This window comes from Hetaerina americana, unplaced genomic scaffold (assembly GCF_022747635.1).
Source record: "Hetaerina americana unplaced genomic scaffold, ioHetAmer1.1.p SCAF_4, whole genome shotgun sequence".
Taxonomy (NCBI): domain Eukaryota; kingdom Metazoa; phylum Arthropoda; class Insecta; order Odonata; family Calopterygidae; genus Hetaerina; species Hetaerina americana.
The window spans coordinates 48,069,727-48,086,606 of NW_027286985.1; the positions used below are offsets into that span (position 1 = coordinate 48,069,727).

The 16,880-nt window shown below is 33.9% G+C and overlaps 1 protein-coding gene across 1 annotated transcript in view; it reads right to left on the reverse strand.

The window, feature by feature from the left end:
• Positions 1-16,880, reverse strand: part of LeuRS (Leucyl-tRNA synthetase) — a 36,956-nt gene continuing 20,076 nt past the window's right edge. The window contains exons 13-19 of the mRNA XM_071590644.1: positions 15,935-16,073; positions 13,543-13,651; positions 7,370-7,607; positions 5,985-6,263; positions 3,260-3,472; positions 423-663; positions 1-217 (exon numbers count right to left, since the gene is read on the reverse strand). Coding sequence (XP_071446745.1) covers positions 18-217; positions 423-663; positions 3,260-3,472; positions 5,985-6,263; positions 7,370-7,607; positions 13,543-13,651; positions 15,935-16,073 — 1,419 coding nt within the window. The 3' untranslated portion in view covers positions 1-17. The remainder of the gene's footprint in view (positions 218-422; positions 664-3,259; positions 3,473-5,984; positions 6,264-7,369; positions 7,608-13,542; positions 13,652-15,934; positions 16,074-16,880) is intronic.

Here is a 16,880-nt window from a genome sequence, read left to right on the forward strand (position 1 = left end):
TATAATAAGATTAATTTTTATTGTTTCAGTATATAGGATACAGTGGAACCAATAGGCACTTTCACACCATCAACAACCACAGAGACCATTTTGTCGTCAATCCTGAACAGTGATTCATTAGGGATAAGAGTTTTTCCCTCTTTGCAGTCAAACGTTGGTATTTTTCTTATGCTGATCTCACTGTCTTTATAACGCCAGAGTTCCACACAGTTTGTATCTGAATATTTAAAGAATGCATATTAAATATAACATTTTAAAGTGTTGGCCATACTTCAATTAAAATTGCATTTCATTTGTCAATGTTCCACAAATTTTACATTACAATATTTTCACTTTTGCGGCCAATCACTCTGTTGCTTACCTCCAGTTAACACATTTTCTACCATTTAACAAAAAATCGTTACAAAAATAATTAAGCTTACCTTTAATAACTTTATTATTTAACTTCCTGAGACGTGAAACAACTCTGTCTACAGTATCTCCATCACAAATTGGAACAGAGCATGTGAAGAGTCCACTTGAAGGCACTGGGTTAATAAAATTAAGAGTGATGCTGGGTAATGAGTAAAAAGTAATAAATGGAGCACCCGGGCAGCACTCTTCCCTAAGTTTATCATCCACTGATTCACTTTCATCCGTGAACTTGAACTGTAAATCTTCCAGCTGCGAACAACATTTTTATCAAATTAAATTTGTACTCGAATACGAAATGAAATTGCATTAAATAATATAAAATACAGGAAAAGCAATCAACTCCCTTTTTTCTACTCAACTCAGCCACACGCAAAATTTATTACATCATTTCATGATTTTAAAGATAGAATAATTACAACATAAATAACTTCAAAATTTCAAAACACCCGTAGGAAATATGTATATATATTTTAGCCTTTGGGGTAAAAGATGAAACTTAAGAATTTTCAGATTAGGACAATTAGATCAATTCGGTTGAATTTTGCCATAATTTGTGTAAATTCAATTGAAAAGGATAAAGACTGTTGGATAAATGCATTAAAATATTCTTTTCAACAAATAAAACTATGTTATATGTACTCAGTACACAAGCATACAGAAGGAGGCACAGCCAGAAGCAGAGGCACACTGGAGTGATTAAAAATAAGAAAGACAAGAAATTTTAGGATATAGAGTAAGAATATATATTTCTCATAGCTTATTTTATCATTCTAAAAAGTTGGATGATTTAGAATGAACCACTTTATGAATATGGAAGCATGAAATTAAAATTAAAGTAAACAAATTTTAAAATGTCCATGATACTGGTTAAAGATAGGTGCCGTAATAATGACATAAGCATCTCATATCTTGTGGATATGATCCAAGTATTATTCAAATACACAACTTTTTGGATAGAAATTTTTCAACATTTTAAAGCATTTGAGTTTAATTGCCTTATTCTCAGTAATTAAGGGGAAAGTTCATTACTTTTTTGTGCCTAAGATATTAATTGCTCTTCTTCCTTCCGTGTTCAATTTCACCTATAACTCTCAAACATCGGGTATTAAGTGAAAAAACAGGTCATCGAATCATGATCTAAAACATTCCTGGACCTAAAATTCTTTGCTGTGACATTTTGCATACAATACGAATTTTTCGAAAAATGTTTCAAAAACTGAGGGTGTATATTCTAAATTCTAACAAAAGTGCAGGGCTTTTCAGTAAGCCAATCATAATCATAGCATTTTAAATATTTTATGTACTTTTCGACGTAGTTAATACCTTGCAGTTTAACTTAATCAGCTTAGAACTGTGCATAAAAATGAAACAGTCATATGGTTGCCAGAATAAACTCACATTTTAAAGCAGCTTGGTTATATTATTTAATACCCTTTATATTCTTCAAATACTTTCCTCCCAACAGTCACAAGATATTGCATATTTTTAGCATGGACTAGTTGCTATACTAGGTCTAAAATGAAATTCTAAGCAGGGGCAAAGTCCTTACAACCCATAAACATTGTTTACCTTCAATCTATTCAAAACATTTGAGTAAGACAAACTTTTAATACTCCAACTACTTTCCTCAATATTTCTGACGCCTTGACTTTGTGCCTGTAGTGCAGATCAGCTGATGGGGTAGAAATGGAAAGTATCCTATTTTCCCATCAATAACGTGCTCATTATCTATACAAAAATGTTCATATGATCGCAAAAATGACAATGCGCGTTATGTACTGTAAATTGAAAAAATCCAAAAATTTACATTTCTATGTTCTTAATAATTTAAAAAAGTCCCACAAAAATAAATTAGTCTAAAAGCATGCCTTGCTAATTGCATTCTATTTTATACAGATCTGCTACTGTTACAGCTATTTCATCTCATTAATCCATGAGAAAAAGACTTTAATTTTAATTTAACAACTATCTCTTTGCAGTAAAATCTTTGTGGGTCGAGTTTGTGGGAACAGACTGCCATTTATGAGCCATACACGCTCTCTTAATTCTAATTATTAAGAATGCTTAGTAGAATGGTAGGGCATATTCAATTAAGAACACCATTATTTACACCAAATACCCATATTTCAAATGTACCACCTTTTGCAGTTGATTTTGAAATTATGCTAAGACTGCATATTCAAGGATGGTTAGTTTGACACCTGATGTTACATATTTCAATGAAACTAAAGTCACTACTGGTGAATTGACTATTCATTTAAAGAGAGAATACACTATGGCAATCATAATTTTTTATCACTGGGTAATAATATGATTAATCATTTTTAACATTAAAATAATTTATTAAAAATGGGGACATGCCACTAAGTTTCTTACTAGCAGTTTGCACTGAGTTTCTTTAGATGACACCATCAAAATAAAATATGAAAAAAATTAATATTTTTACTTTGGAACATCCACTCCTTTAATCAACCACATGGGTTATTTAAATTTAAAAATTGATTTCAACTTAGAAATTGTGACTTCTACATGTTTTCTTAATACCTGTCATTTAGTATTTGGACTTGTCTTAGAAAAGAAAGATTGGGTTGTGGAATTTCAAGCAAATATTTATATTTTCCCCATTATGATTGGACCACCAAATGAATGCATAAATATGCATATACTTGTTCATTAAGCATTTCCACCAAGCCCATAATGTACCATATTTCTGTTCTTTAGGCAAGTCTCATTCTCATTGCTACAATAATCATTCGACATATTCACTCACATGGCTTATATCAATTGTCTCATACAACTCTAATAAAGATAACTATTACATGCATTTATATGTATTTATACTTACATCCAATGTGTTGGTTAAATATGTCCTATTCATCTGAAGAACATTCATTTCATTGAATTCCAGGGTAAGACTGAGGGCTTTTACACCAACTTTATCCATTTTCTCTCTTACAGCTTGGACAAAAGGCATAACCTTCTTGGTATGTTTCTTAAGCTCACTTTTGGAATTGAGCTCTGATGATAATATTTTGTTCTCTGGTAGCTTTTTGTTGGCCTGTAGGATAAATTGATTCAAGAATTCTCAAAAGTATATAAATAAAATGAAGTTTCAATCGTAAAATAATTGAAAAATTCAAATTATGGAATAAATATATATTATAAAAAGAGCAGAATATCAACCAATTACTTCTTGGAAAAACAGAGGTAAATCCAATAATTTTTAAATATTCACAGCTTTTCAGACAAGGAAAAATGGCCAGGAGAGGTAAAAGGAAGATCGAGTCATAGGGATGGATTTTGAAAAAGAATATTTTTATGCATTTATTATTGATAACCCATTGGCAGCACAGTATCTTTTGAAAAAGAGCTAAATATTAATCCAAGAATTTATTAATTTAGGCCAGGGTGCTATTGTTGAATACCTTCTAATTTCATGAAATTTAATAACATGTATTTCCACGATTTTAAAACTATTGTGCCATTTTCTCCATGCTGTGAGTCAACTGCCTTTTTAGTTCCACAACTGATTATAAAATCTTAAATACCACATCAGTGTGTTTCCAATCGATTGTATGGGTTGGTGGTGATGGTAGAGAGGAAGGCAATGGTAGGGGTTGTTTACCTGCACAGGAGAAGGGCTGGTCATAAAGGGATAACACTCTCCAAGAGAAGAGAGACTGATTTGCTGATGATATTTTTGTTCCTTAATGGGAATGGCATGGAGTGCTATTATCCCACCTCTGTCAGCCAGAACCAAAATGAGTGTTCCCCCTTCAAACACAAAGGCCGCTGGGATAAAGGAAAATGTCAAAGTATGGGAAGTTACTTCCCCTCATTTTCATGATTGACATCCCTTGATCAAGTAGGCAATTTTCTCTGGTTGCTGAAAACACTTAACACACTTCATTCTATCAGGCAGAGTTTGTCATTTGGTTGAGAAATCATTACACAGATGGAGTTTACCATGTATTTTATGAAGTGATGCAACAGTGGAAAATGGCTAGGAAAAGAAAGCACAGTCCCATCTATGTAACCAAAACTTCAGTTTCTTGCGTTTGTTTGTAATTGTGACAGCATTGCCAGTTTAATGTAAACAAAGTCAATGGAAAAATTGACCAACAAAAACCATGACACAGCAATGCTCTACTGGTTCATTCAAAAGTAGGCTGGAGGAATCCCTATTCCGATTCTATTCTGGCAGAAAGACAATTTTTCCACGATTATTTAGGGGTTAAGGGTGAGTTTTGTGCAAATTTAATGAGGTTTAAAAAAAAATATGGACAATTAAATGAAGAATACAATGTATCTTTCCACTGTCTTCAAAGTTGAGTCTGCCTGTGAGATTTGAATGTGGCAGGTGCCAAATAAAGGGAGAAAAAGAGAGAGAGATAGAGTGAGGCAGATAGGCGAGCCACACAGTCACTATCAATTGCATAAATACTCTGATGAGCTACTTGATGCAGGATCCCAGTGAAAACTTTATTTCCAGGAATAAGTTCATGGGTGAAAAATTAGGAATGACACAAAGAAAAACTTACATGCACCAATAAAATAACAATTGATAATTGATTATATTATGAAGTGATGATCATTTTTTAGTCATTTATATTATTATTCAATTTAAGATTAAAAGTGAGAACTAGTGCCAATAGTCATTAAAATAGGTTGACTCTCATTTTCTCCATTTATTTGACTTTCTTTGTATATCCCTACCAGCCAGGCTGATATCTCATGCCAGGCTTTGTGCATTTGTGCAGTCTTGAGTACATTTCAGTGTAACTGGGCTAGCCCTGCTCAATTCTTTTCCATCATAAAATCTAATGCAGAGAGGTGTCATGTGGTCAATTCACTCAGTCATGTCTTGTGGTATTTTCTTTGGAATTCAATTTATTTCGGTGGTCCACTGCAGGGAAGAAAACTTGGAAAGAGGCAAATCAGCAGATATCCATGTTTTTTAACCTGTGCACCATTTATCAGTCGTTGGCATGGAAAATCAGTTGGAACAATGAATAAATAATGCCGATATAGGAAAGATATTTACATTGAGAGTAAAAATGAAGGAATATTTGAGAATCAAACCTCTTGGTCTGATTCTGTAGCACCAGCCCCATTGCAAGTATGCTTGGTTGGAAAAAGTTCTTATTTAAGTGCAGTAGAATGTCACTATATTTAGTTCAGCTGGAGCAGGCCAGGATATACAAATATTACGGAAAGCCTTACTTTTCACAGGCATTGCTATTGTAAATGAAACAATGTTAAAAACCCTAAACATTATGAACATAAATCAAAGTAATATTACGTAAATGGCCTTAATCTAATAAAAATAAATCAGAATTTGTATTTTTCAATCCCATTACTGTCGAATGATGAAACGAAAGAGGAAGTTGATCCTGACGCATTTTGAGAAAATGTATTCACAGGAAGCCCTCATAGCCATACCAATCAAAATATATACATGGGTAACAATTATAATAAAAATGTTTAGAGCAATTATAAAATATGAATGCTTAAGATCTTATCATAGACATAATCATAAAAAAATATCTCGTCAAGCAGAGAATACATACATCTAGCATTTTTGCCATTGTGGTAAGCACTATGGTTTGCCATGGAGGAAATGTCTTCGCAACCCACACTGTGCCATGGGTGGGCTGTTGCTCTTGAACTGGAGGCTGAGGTGCATTTGAGCCTTTTTTACCCCCTTGTGACTTCCTCTTCTGTTGAAGGTAGTTCTTCAGACATATTCTGAAGGTGTGGGCAGTATCCGTCAAGTAATTAGAAGATTTGATCAGCACTTCATCAATGGGCCCCACAACAGGCCAGTGAGACATCAAAATACTTTTCTTCTAAAGGAATACAAAAAAAGGATGTACATTAATGAAACTTCCAATTTGATCATATGAAACAAGGAGATTGATGAGAAATTGCAATAATGGCGCAGTATACTTAAATACATCAATATCTGAATACCTCTAACCTGAAAATTTTATAGCAAATTTCATTTACAACCCTTAAATGTGCATCTTATAGAATTTGAATTTTTTCCTTGATTATCAATGCCCAAGCTGATGGGCCCTATTCTTTACAACATTTTTATAGAACTCAACTCCAAAGTGAAATCTAATTGAATATACTCCAATTAAATATTCTTCTATTAATATGGGTTTGGAACAAGAAGTATGCACTTTATTGTAGACTATCTTCTACAGCTTGAAGAGACCTTATTGCCAGTTAGAGCACCTGTTGTTAAGATTTTCAGGCATTAACATCTTTCCTGTTTGACTTGAATATGATTGAAAGTATAGCCTGAGTTTGTGTGTACTAGACTAACAAAGAAAACCATGTGGGAGAGACAACCTAAGTGGGAAAGTGACTTTATTTTTAGGTAGGTTTCCCTATTCTTATTTTTTTTTAGTGTGACTTAAGGGCCCCTGTCACAGGAATAAATCCCAGTCAACTATGGATTTGTATTTGTTTGTGACCCACATGGGTAGCTACATCACAATCACAAGTTAGTGCGTGCATCAATGCTGATTTTTTCTCTTTAATTCACCTTTTAGTGTAACCAGTACGTTCTTCACATGAAAGTAAAATCCCGGCAAACCCTTACTCCCTTCCTTTTTTTACGATTTTCAAAAATTCTATTCTTCCCTACCTGCTATGCCAATATAATGACTGGGCAGTCAGAGTTTGTTACAAGTCTACAGAGAAAATTACAAAAAATTCATTATCTCTGTGAAAGTAATTAATTCCAATCCAATCAGGTCAAGGGCTTTCTAATTCACCTTATCTGACAAAAATTTTTAGCTGATATCTACTTCCAATGTAATTAATGAGTCTCCCTTTATTAGCCCAGTAGTTAGTTATATAATTCTCAACTTCAATGTGATAACTTATATGCAAATCATTAATTTGAGTGATCATTAATTATAGTGAGACACTATTTACCAACCTCTCCAAGTAATCCCCACACATGCTCACACACATGTGGACAGATTGGTGAAAGCAGTAAGGCTTGCAAACGGATGAACTGGATAACCAAGTCTGCATGCATTCCGCCTTCCCACTGGCTAAGCTCTCGGTAAGAATCACGAGTAGCTTGCAGCTCAAAGAATGCAACCCTCAGTGCCTCCTTGAACAACATTTTTTCATAAAATTCATCTGCCTGCTTGGCCTTCAAATTCATTTCACTGAAAAGTAAGAAATATAATTTATATTCACAGCTATTTGAAGGTTATTCAGCTAACTAAGCTAACCCTTTCCCCACCCTCTGTGGGTTACCACCTTGTTATGGTGGGGGGCCCAGTAGCTACGATGATCCTGAGAGCAATGCTAGTGGGAGTAGAAGCTCCGGGTAGGGCCACCCTTGGCAGTAAGGTCGAATGTGAGGAGCAAAGCTAAGAATAACCCAGAATACAGCATCTGATTCATATAAAGTGGCTGCAAACAGCATCTGACGAGAATGGATGGTTGAACTAGGGTGGGTATCTTTCTGCCTGTGTAGATGGAACAGGAAACTACCACACAATTATTCCCAAGAAGTTCATGGAATGATATGGATTTCTAAACACAACATTCCAAATGTAGAACTTCCCATCATCGGCATCCTGGGGAGGGAGGTACGTCGAGGCCAAGTACCGAAAGAGATGAACAAAAGAAAGGGAGTTGAGAAGAGAAAGTACAAAGCAATGAGGAACCAGAAAAAGCTGAGGAAATGGAACAACTATTTATGGAAAAGTTTAAAGCCAAAATATACTAGAGCTGTGTAAATGAAATATGAGAGAATATCAAACAGCAAGAAAGTGTTCACTACACATCTGAGGCCGCCAGGTGTGTAGCGGGTAGGATATTCAAGCCTAGCAGAACTTTTTCAGATTAAACTTTGGGTGAGTGTGTAGGTTAGTGTGTACGTCAAACGGTGGGTTTCTAATGTCTTCTTTGCCAAATTATTTAGTTTTACATGAAGTGAGGACCAGTGCTATAGATGTACACAATATTTCATTTAATACAAATCAGATAGAAATGGACAGAAAATTTTATAAGGGATTCAATATTAATAAGAAAATGATCCAACGTAAGAACTCGGACAACCATAATGTCATGAAAACACTGTCAGCATTGGTAGTTAATCGCTGAAGTTTAAAAAACAAAGTAACAGAATATCATCACCTCATTCAAAGAACAAGCACAGATATAATTATTGGAACAGAAAGCTGGTAATCCACTGATAACACTGATGCTGAAAATTCCCCAAAATCCTTTTCAGTTTACAGAAATAAACATCAAATAGAATCAGGGGCAGCATCTTTATTGCAGTTAAAAATTATTCCATCAGCAGAGCTGAGGTAATTCCAGGTATTGGTTTGGAAAGCATTTGGTGCTCAATTAAAAGTCCTCAATACAAGAGAATCCATGTATGCACATTTTACAGGCTGCCAGATGACAAAGATAATTCAATACTACAATTAGTTTAGCAAATCAAAGGCTTCCTATCTAAACACCACGATCACGATGTTATAACCGGTGGAGATTACAATCCCCCATCTATTGATTGGAGCACATTATAGTTTAAAAACAGGGGGTAAAGACAAATATAACTGCCACTCACTATTAAATTCCTTTACATTGAGCTCCTTGCATTTACTTGTTACTTCAACTATGGACGATAATATACATCCACTATATAATATTCCGTAAGTTCATTCCCAAATAATTTACAAAAGATAACATGGAACGTAGATGGCACAACATGTTAAAAAAGCATTGCAATGTCAATGGCTACATCGCGCCAAAATGTAAAATATTAGGGATGATATCTCTAATGACAAAAGGAATGAGATCACTTACGATTACAAGATATTTAGGGTGAATGCCAGGAAGAAATTTTGGGAAGCATTAAGAAAATTCAAAAGAAAAAGATTAGCAGAAAATTTGAAAGAGAATCTGAAAGCATTTTGGTGGTATGTCAGAGAGGTTCAGGGAAATAAGTCAACAGTAAATTCACTCAAAAAAAATAAGGGCAAAAGAGTAATCAGCAGTTTGGAAAAGGTCAACTTTTGATAAAAATTCCTTCTTTCAAAGTGTCTTCAACAATATCTCACTGAATCCCAATAGTTAACCACATTGTGCCAATCAACCAATGCCCAAAATTGAAATCTTAAACAATGGAGAAAACCATTTGATCAAATACCCACTCATATATTTAAGGAACTAGCATCTGAAATTGCACCATATCTATAAAACATATTTAAGAAATCACTAGTAGACCACAAAGTTCCCAGTGATTGGAACATGGCTAATAACACACCAATATTAAAAATTGGAGACAAGGAAGAATTGAGGAATTACGAACCCTCCCTCATTTCAATATCATGCAAGGACATGGAACATTTAGTTACTAGTTCGATAATGAGACACCTCGAGAGTTAGGAGTAATTGATGAAAAATCACCAGTTTCGAAAGGATAAATCCTACAAGACACAACTTTTGTTTTTTGTTCATGATATGCAAAGTTTACTAGAGAGCAATCAATGTTCCAGTGGATGTGGTTTTCCTAGATTTTGAAAATGCTTTTGACAAAATACTTCATTGTTAACTTCTCTCCAAGCTAGAAGCATATGGCATAGATTAAAAAATCCTGGGTTGGATTAAAGACTTTTGGAATGGTTGGGTACAAAGAGTAGTCATAGATGGAGTTAGCTCTAATGCACCACGAATCACTTTGGGTGTTCCCCAGGGAAGTGTATTCAACCCTCTTTCATTCCTACTTTACGTTAAAGACATTAACTGCAGTCACTAGTAAGATGCGTTTATTTTCCTATGATGCAGAGGGTTAAAGAGTTATCTGTGATCCCGAGGACAGAGCAGCTTTAGTAGATGACCTAAATGCTATACAATGCCATTGTGACAATTGAAAATCAGAATTAAACTTAAAAAAGTGTGTGGTGATGAATATTTGGAAAAGAGGAATTCCCTCCCAAATGCCTACTGCATCAGAAACACCAAAATGTAATATGTAGACTCAATTAAATACTTAGGCGGCGTAATATCCAAACTCTCGACCTCTCCTGCGTGAAACATTTACAGACAATATGTGGACAAGCTAACAAAAAATTAAGATTTATTTGAAGAATACTGGGTAAATGTGATGAAAAGGTTAAAGACGAATTTGAGAGATGGTTGAGGCCGATACTTTGTGGAAATCCATTTGCCACCCATGAAGAAAGAATCAAAGACTTTACATATCCACAGGAAACATGTGGAAACCAGTATATTTTCCTGTGGAAATGCAAAGTCTTTGATTCTTTCTTCGTACGTTAAAGAGAAATGCTATATTTCGGCTAGGCCTCCTTTAGAATATGCTGCTAGCACATGGGATCCTGATGAAGTAGGATTGATTGCCAAATTGGATTACATGCAATGTAGAGGAGCTAGATTTGTAAAACAATGTCATGATAAATTGAGTAGTATATCAAAACTATAAGAGGAGCTAGGCTGGGAATCACTGATGGAAAGAGGGTTAACTTACAGAAACTGGAAGGATGCCTCTTTAGCAATTATGTTGAAAATGTATTATTACCCCCATCATACTACAGTCGAGGTAATGTCTATAAAATTAGAGAGATTAGGTTTAGAACAGATGGATTTTAGATGCCATTTTTTCCACGAATGATAAGGGATCAGAATGATGTCGTCTGACCACGATGTGGGTGAAAATATTTGGGTCAAAATTAGTGGTGTGATTTCACCCACTACCATACACGCTAGCAGTGGCTTGCAGGGCACTAAAAAATACTAAACAATGAGTAAATGAGATCGTTTGTGTAATATGCAGGAAGAAAATAAGAAAAGAATAGATTGCAGGTGAGATGCCGGAAAAAATGGAGGAAAGAAGAAGTTGGCAAAATGTAAATATGGAAGAAGGAAGAAGACAATATAGGATACTTAATAATAAACTCAAAAGGGAAACAGCTATGCCCAAGGAAAAATGGATGAATAACAAGTGAAGTTAGATAGAACAATTAGATAATGAAGATATGACATGATGTTTTACGAATGAAGAGACCAAGCATTTAATGGGAAAGTAAGAAGTAGCTTTGAGATCAAAGACAAACATGGGAAAACTATAAGTGAACCAGAGGTCACATTGAACAGGTGTAAAGAATACATACATTAAAATGTTAATTTGAATGGGAGAAAAGACCTATGGAAATTGAATTGGAACTAGAGGAAGAAAACAAGATGGTCGAAGATGGAAAGAGTATTACATACATGAAACTGAAGTTGAATCATCTATAAAAGAGAAAATGGAAAACAACAGGAGTGGATGAAATTCTAATTGAAATATTGAAAGCACTCAATAAGGATGGGAAGAATCAATAAACAAGTTCGGGCAATGAGATTAACAAAAAGGGACAATGGCCTCAAGACTTCAAGGAAACTTACATGGTCCCTAAAAAATTGATTGGAAGGAAAGAAGACTGATAAAAGACCAGTATTTCAGTCAGTTAGTCAGAGTAAGAATGGTCGGTTGACAGAAAATTGGAATAGGAAGGAGTGTTAAACAAGGATGCTGCCTGTCACCAACCCTATTTAACATACATTTGGAATAGATAACCACAGCCTGTTCTGAAGCAAGTATAGAAGTGAACATAGGAAGTAAAAGAGTGGAATGTATCAGGTTTCCTCATGATATGGCAGTAGTGGCAGATAGTAAATGGAAAATAGAATAGAAATTCTAGCAGACCTTAACAACCAATGTTAAGAATATGGAATATAAATACAAAAGAAAAATACTAAGAGAATTACAGGAAGTAAGGGTGAAAAGATCAGCATCACATTGGAAGGTAAATAGATCAAACAAGTAGAGAACTTTAGATAATTGGGAATTGTCATCACGGAAGACATCTCCTGTTTGAAGGAAATAATATCAGGAACAGCTATGGCAAAAGAGATATTTTATAAGACATTACTGTGCAGGCCTTTCAAAAAGGAACTGAGAAAGAGATTGGCAAAATGCTACATCTTGAGTGTGTTGTACAGAGCAGAGACAATAACTTTGTGAACAGACGAAGTAGAGAGAATTGGAGGCCTTTGAAATATGGACCTGGAGGAGGATAGAAGGAATTAGATACAAAGATAGAGTAAAGAACGAGGAGGTACTAGGAATGATTGGTTAAGATAATCAAGGACACAAAGGTTAATTTGTTTGCGCATTGTATGAGGAAGGAGTGCCTGTTGAGGACTTTGTTAGAGGGTAGGATAGAGGAGAAGAGAGGATGAGGGAGAAAGAGTTATAGTATGCTGAACAGGATTCAGAATGGGAGAAAATACTAAGAAATGAAAAGAATGGTTCAAGACTGGAAGACATGGAGGTCAACCATGAGAGAACCTTCCACTCAGCAAAACAACCAATGATAATGATGATGATAGTAGATTTCACAAATTTATCTAAGAACAACAATGAAATCAAACAAAATCTCATGTTAAGAAACCTCTTTTAGAATCTCATTTTACAGGAAGCATAATAAGTGAATTTTGGCACTGATCTACTACAATGAAAGTAGGTCTGGCCTAAGTTTGCACTGATATTCTAGAAATCCCAAATCAAATTGCATCACAAGGGACCTACTTTGAGATAAACAACCATTAAGGAATCAATTGGGTAATTTGAGTAAATTTAACTGAATCTAAGGACTTTTACCAGGGCATATCATATGTTGAAATAGTTACTAGACAATTAAAAATTGCTCCTGACAGAGGTTATCATCATCTTCTAGTCAGCTTTCTAGTTTTATCTCCAACTTTGTAGCTGAAAACAATTCACCCTTTAAATCTTTTAGCATTAGTCACAGTTGTGGCAACTCTGCAGAGAACAAAATACATTTATTTTTGGTATTTGTCCTATTCAGACAATTCCATTATCATTTCACATATTTGGGGTTAGATTTCACATGAAAATCAGCTTAGAATTCTATTTGACCCTTAACATTACGCTTCTAATGGACTATTTAATTTTTTGTTTAACAGTCAACATGATTTAATAGTATCCATTAAATATAATAATAATAAAAAGGCAATTAAAATCAATACATTAAAGTTCTGTAAATTATGCAGTTAACTCACCTGACAAAGACAGGATCATTAAAAGAATTGAGAGGGCCTTTACGGTAAGAGCCAATATTAGCTAGGACTTCTTTGACCCACTCAATGAATGTGAACAGACGGAGGATACCTGTTGGAAGTAAAGTACAATTATGTTATTTATTCCCTTGAAATATTACATGAAATGATACATGATAGATTCTCCAAATTTGTCATTTAAAAATTATGATGATTTTATTACACATGTTTTGATGATTTTCATTATTGCACTTAAAAGCAACTGAGGATGACATTCATACGATAACTAACAAAATTGATATTAAACCTAGGGGGTACGAAGAGATTAGGTTTATGGACCTGAAAAGGTACCTTAATAAAATACCAGTATTAAAAGATATTATAAATCATTCAATATCCAATGCAAAAATCCCTTATGGTTTAAAATTGTAATGATAAGACCCATTTACAAAGGAGGATCTCATAAAGATTTAAATAATTATTGCCTAATATCAATACTACCTGTCATTTCAAAAACCATGGAAAGGTTTCCGGCAGACAAATTCCTAAATTTCCTGAATAAGTATAAAATAATATCAAATTTTCAAAAGGAACCACACAAACCATTGAGCTAGTTGAAAACAGTGTCAGAGATGGAATGGATAGGAGGCTCAACATGGTATTAACATTTATAAAAAGGGACGTTTCAGGTGTGATATGGTGGAATATCATAATTGCTAATTTTTAATTAATTATGACATTTATAGATCTTTGAAAAGCTTTTGATACAGTAGATCACAATAAATTGTTTAAAAATTATACTGTATAAGAGTTTGTAGACCCACCCACCTTTGCTTTTCTAATTATTTAAAGGATAGAGTGTTAGTTACTCCAATCAAATGTATGTACTGAAGAACATGATATAGAAGTTGGTATGCCACAAGGATATATTCTTGACCCTATAATATTTTAATATATAAAGGTATATTTATACTTAAATGGCATATTCAAGTATTGTCGTTTCTGCGAGTTGACATTGCATGCTCATGATGCAGTTCTCATATCAAAGCATAGGAAACAAAAAGCAGATATTCAGGGCATGAAACTTATATAATACATGTAACTGGGTGCATTAAAATAATTTCATTATCAATGAAAAAAATCAAAATTTTCGCTTGTGAAATGCATAACCTCTGACATCATAGATATTGAATTACAGATTCATTCACATTACTGACTACATTACCCCATTGATAACTGTAATTGCCCGATGCTAGAAAAAGTAAAAAAGTATAAATACTTGAGTGTAATCATTGATCATAATATTACCTTTGGTGAACATATTTTTAAAAATATGATAAATTAAATTACACCCTTCGTCAAGTTCACTGCATTACTAGTTTTGTTAGTTTGAATGAGATCAAGGTATGTATTTTGCAATGGTTGAGAGTAATTTAAGACATGGTTTAACACAATGGGAATCCACTGGTTTTACAAAAATTAATATACTAAAAAAATAAACAGCAAAATCTAGATTAAAAAAAAATACTAGTATTCTAAATCGAAGAGATGTCTTTCAACAATTGGGAATTTAACCTGTAGACAGGCTGTATACATATGTCATTATAATAGGAAGTTATTTTAATGACAAATATAAAACACCTGATTTACAAACAAAAGAATTGCCATTAAGGGACAATGTTAAATATATAACAAAAAAATATCATACAAATCAAGGTAGAAGAAAATTGGAGGTTACTGTAACTGTAATTTTCAATTAAATATCTAAGGATTTAAGAATGTTACAGTCTGGAAATTCTGTGAACTAGAGAATAAAAGACTGGTTATTACATAGAAGGCACTAGGGCTTGGAACAAAACTTGAAACAGAATATAAGTATGTAGTTTTATAACAGCAACATTTTATGGCTTTCTTTTTTTGTCTGTGGTACCTGCTATCAAGCCAGAACTGACTGGCTTAACAGGACCAGAATGAGTACTTAATTTATACTACTATTGTATATTATGAAGATTGCCTGTAATTTATTGGTATTGAAATGCTCTACCATATAAGATAAATAAAAGAACAAGTTTACAAAAAAAGGAAAAGATTACAAAACAATGGCATAACTAAACGTAGTAAGATTGAATATATTCATCGGGGAAAACACCAAAGCTGTCACTTCCACTTGGTCCATTTTTCAATGTTGATATTGTAACCAATAGCACTTTTGTATTTTTCTGCATAATATCTTGTTTAATATTGCTGCTTGAACATTTGGATAAGTTTAGAATTTTGCCCTTACGGAATATATATGATTATTTTCTCAGATTTCAAAATTGTGACCTTGGGGAATAGTCACTATGATATTGGGGGATCTATACAAGATATTAATATAAGCTTAATGGGGCCTGACCTGCATCAGCCATGCTTTCAACAAAATTTGCATCTTCAACAGAATCACCAGCATCTGCTAAGCATAGTCGCATGCCATCTGCACTAAATTTTTTCATTGCCTCTGCCAGCGTCAAGAAATTGCCTTCTGATTTTGACATCTGAAAAGAGAGCAATATACAGATGATGTTGACAAAATCAAAGCAAATACAGATAACTTAGATGATGGAAATAGTATTCCCTTTGCCAGAAATCAAGTTCAATGTAATAATCTGGCTTGTGTAATCTTTGTTACAAACAAAACATAGCAAGGAAAGCTGGTCAATGAGCACAGAGAAGACTCTAATCACATGGGTGGCAAACGTAAACCCAGCACACTTGGACTAATGACCACAAGCATCCAAGTGAATGTGTGACATCAAGGTTACACTATCCTCCTTATCAATATGCCTTCAGTGGAAAACCACATTAAAAACCAAAAGATTATGAAATTAATTCCTTATTTATCAAAAAATAAGGACTCATAAATTAACTTAAATAACTTCACAGATAATATAACAAGATCAAAAATTAGAAGAAAGTCTAAACAAATGCAATATTAATTATTTATTCACTCATAGAACATAAGAGAAATATTCCGTCATAGGCATTGCTAGTACTGTAAAATATGATAAATTAGTATACATAACCAGTGGGTAAAAATATTTAGTCCAGTTCAAAACAAAAATATTGCATAAACTCATCCACAGCATATTTATGTTCAAAGAACTGTGGGAGATGCCACAACAGGAGTCATCCACTGATGTGCACCAAAATGCAGAAATTTCACAATGTAATTATCATTCACCTTGATCAAGGAGAATTTGATATTCACAGGCTAAGAGGATGTCTCTGCAGCTTAATTGATTTAAGCATGCAGCTGGGAAATAATGGATCTAGATTTGAGTCCTGGTCGAGGCAAATGATTT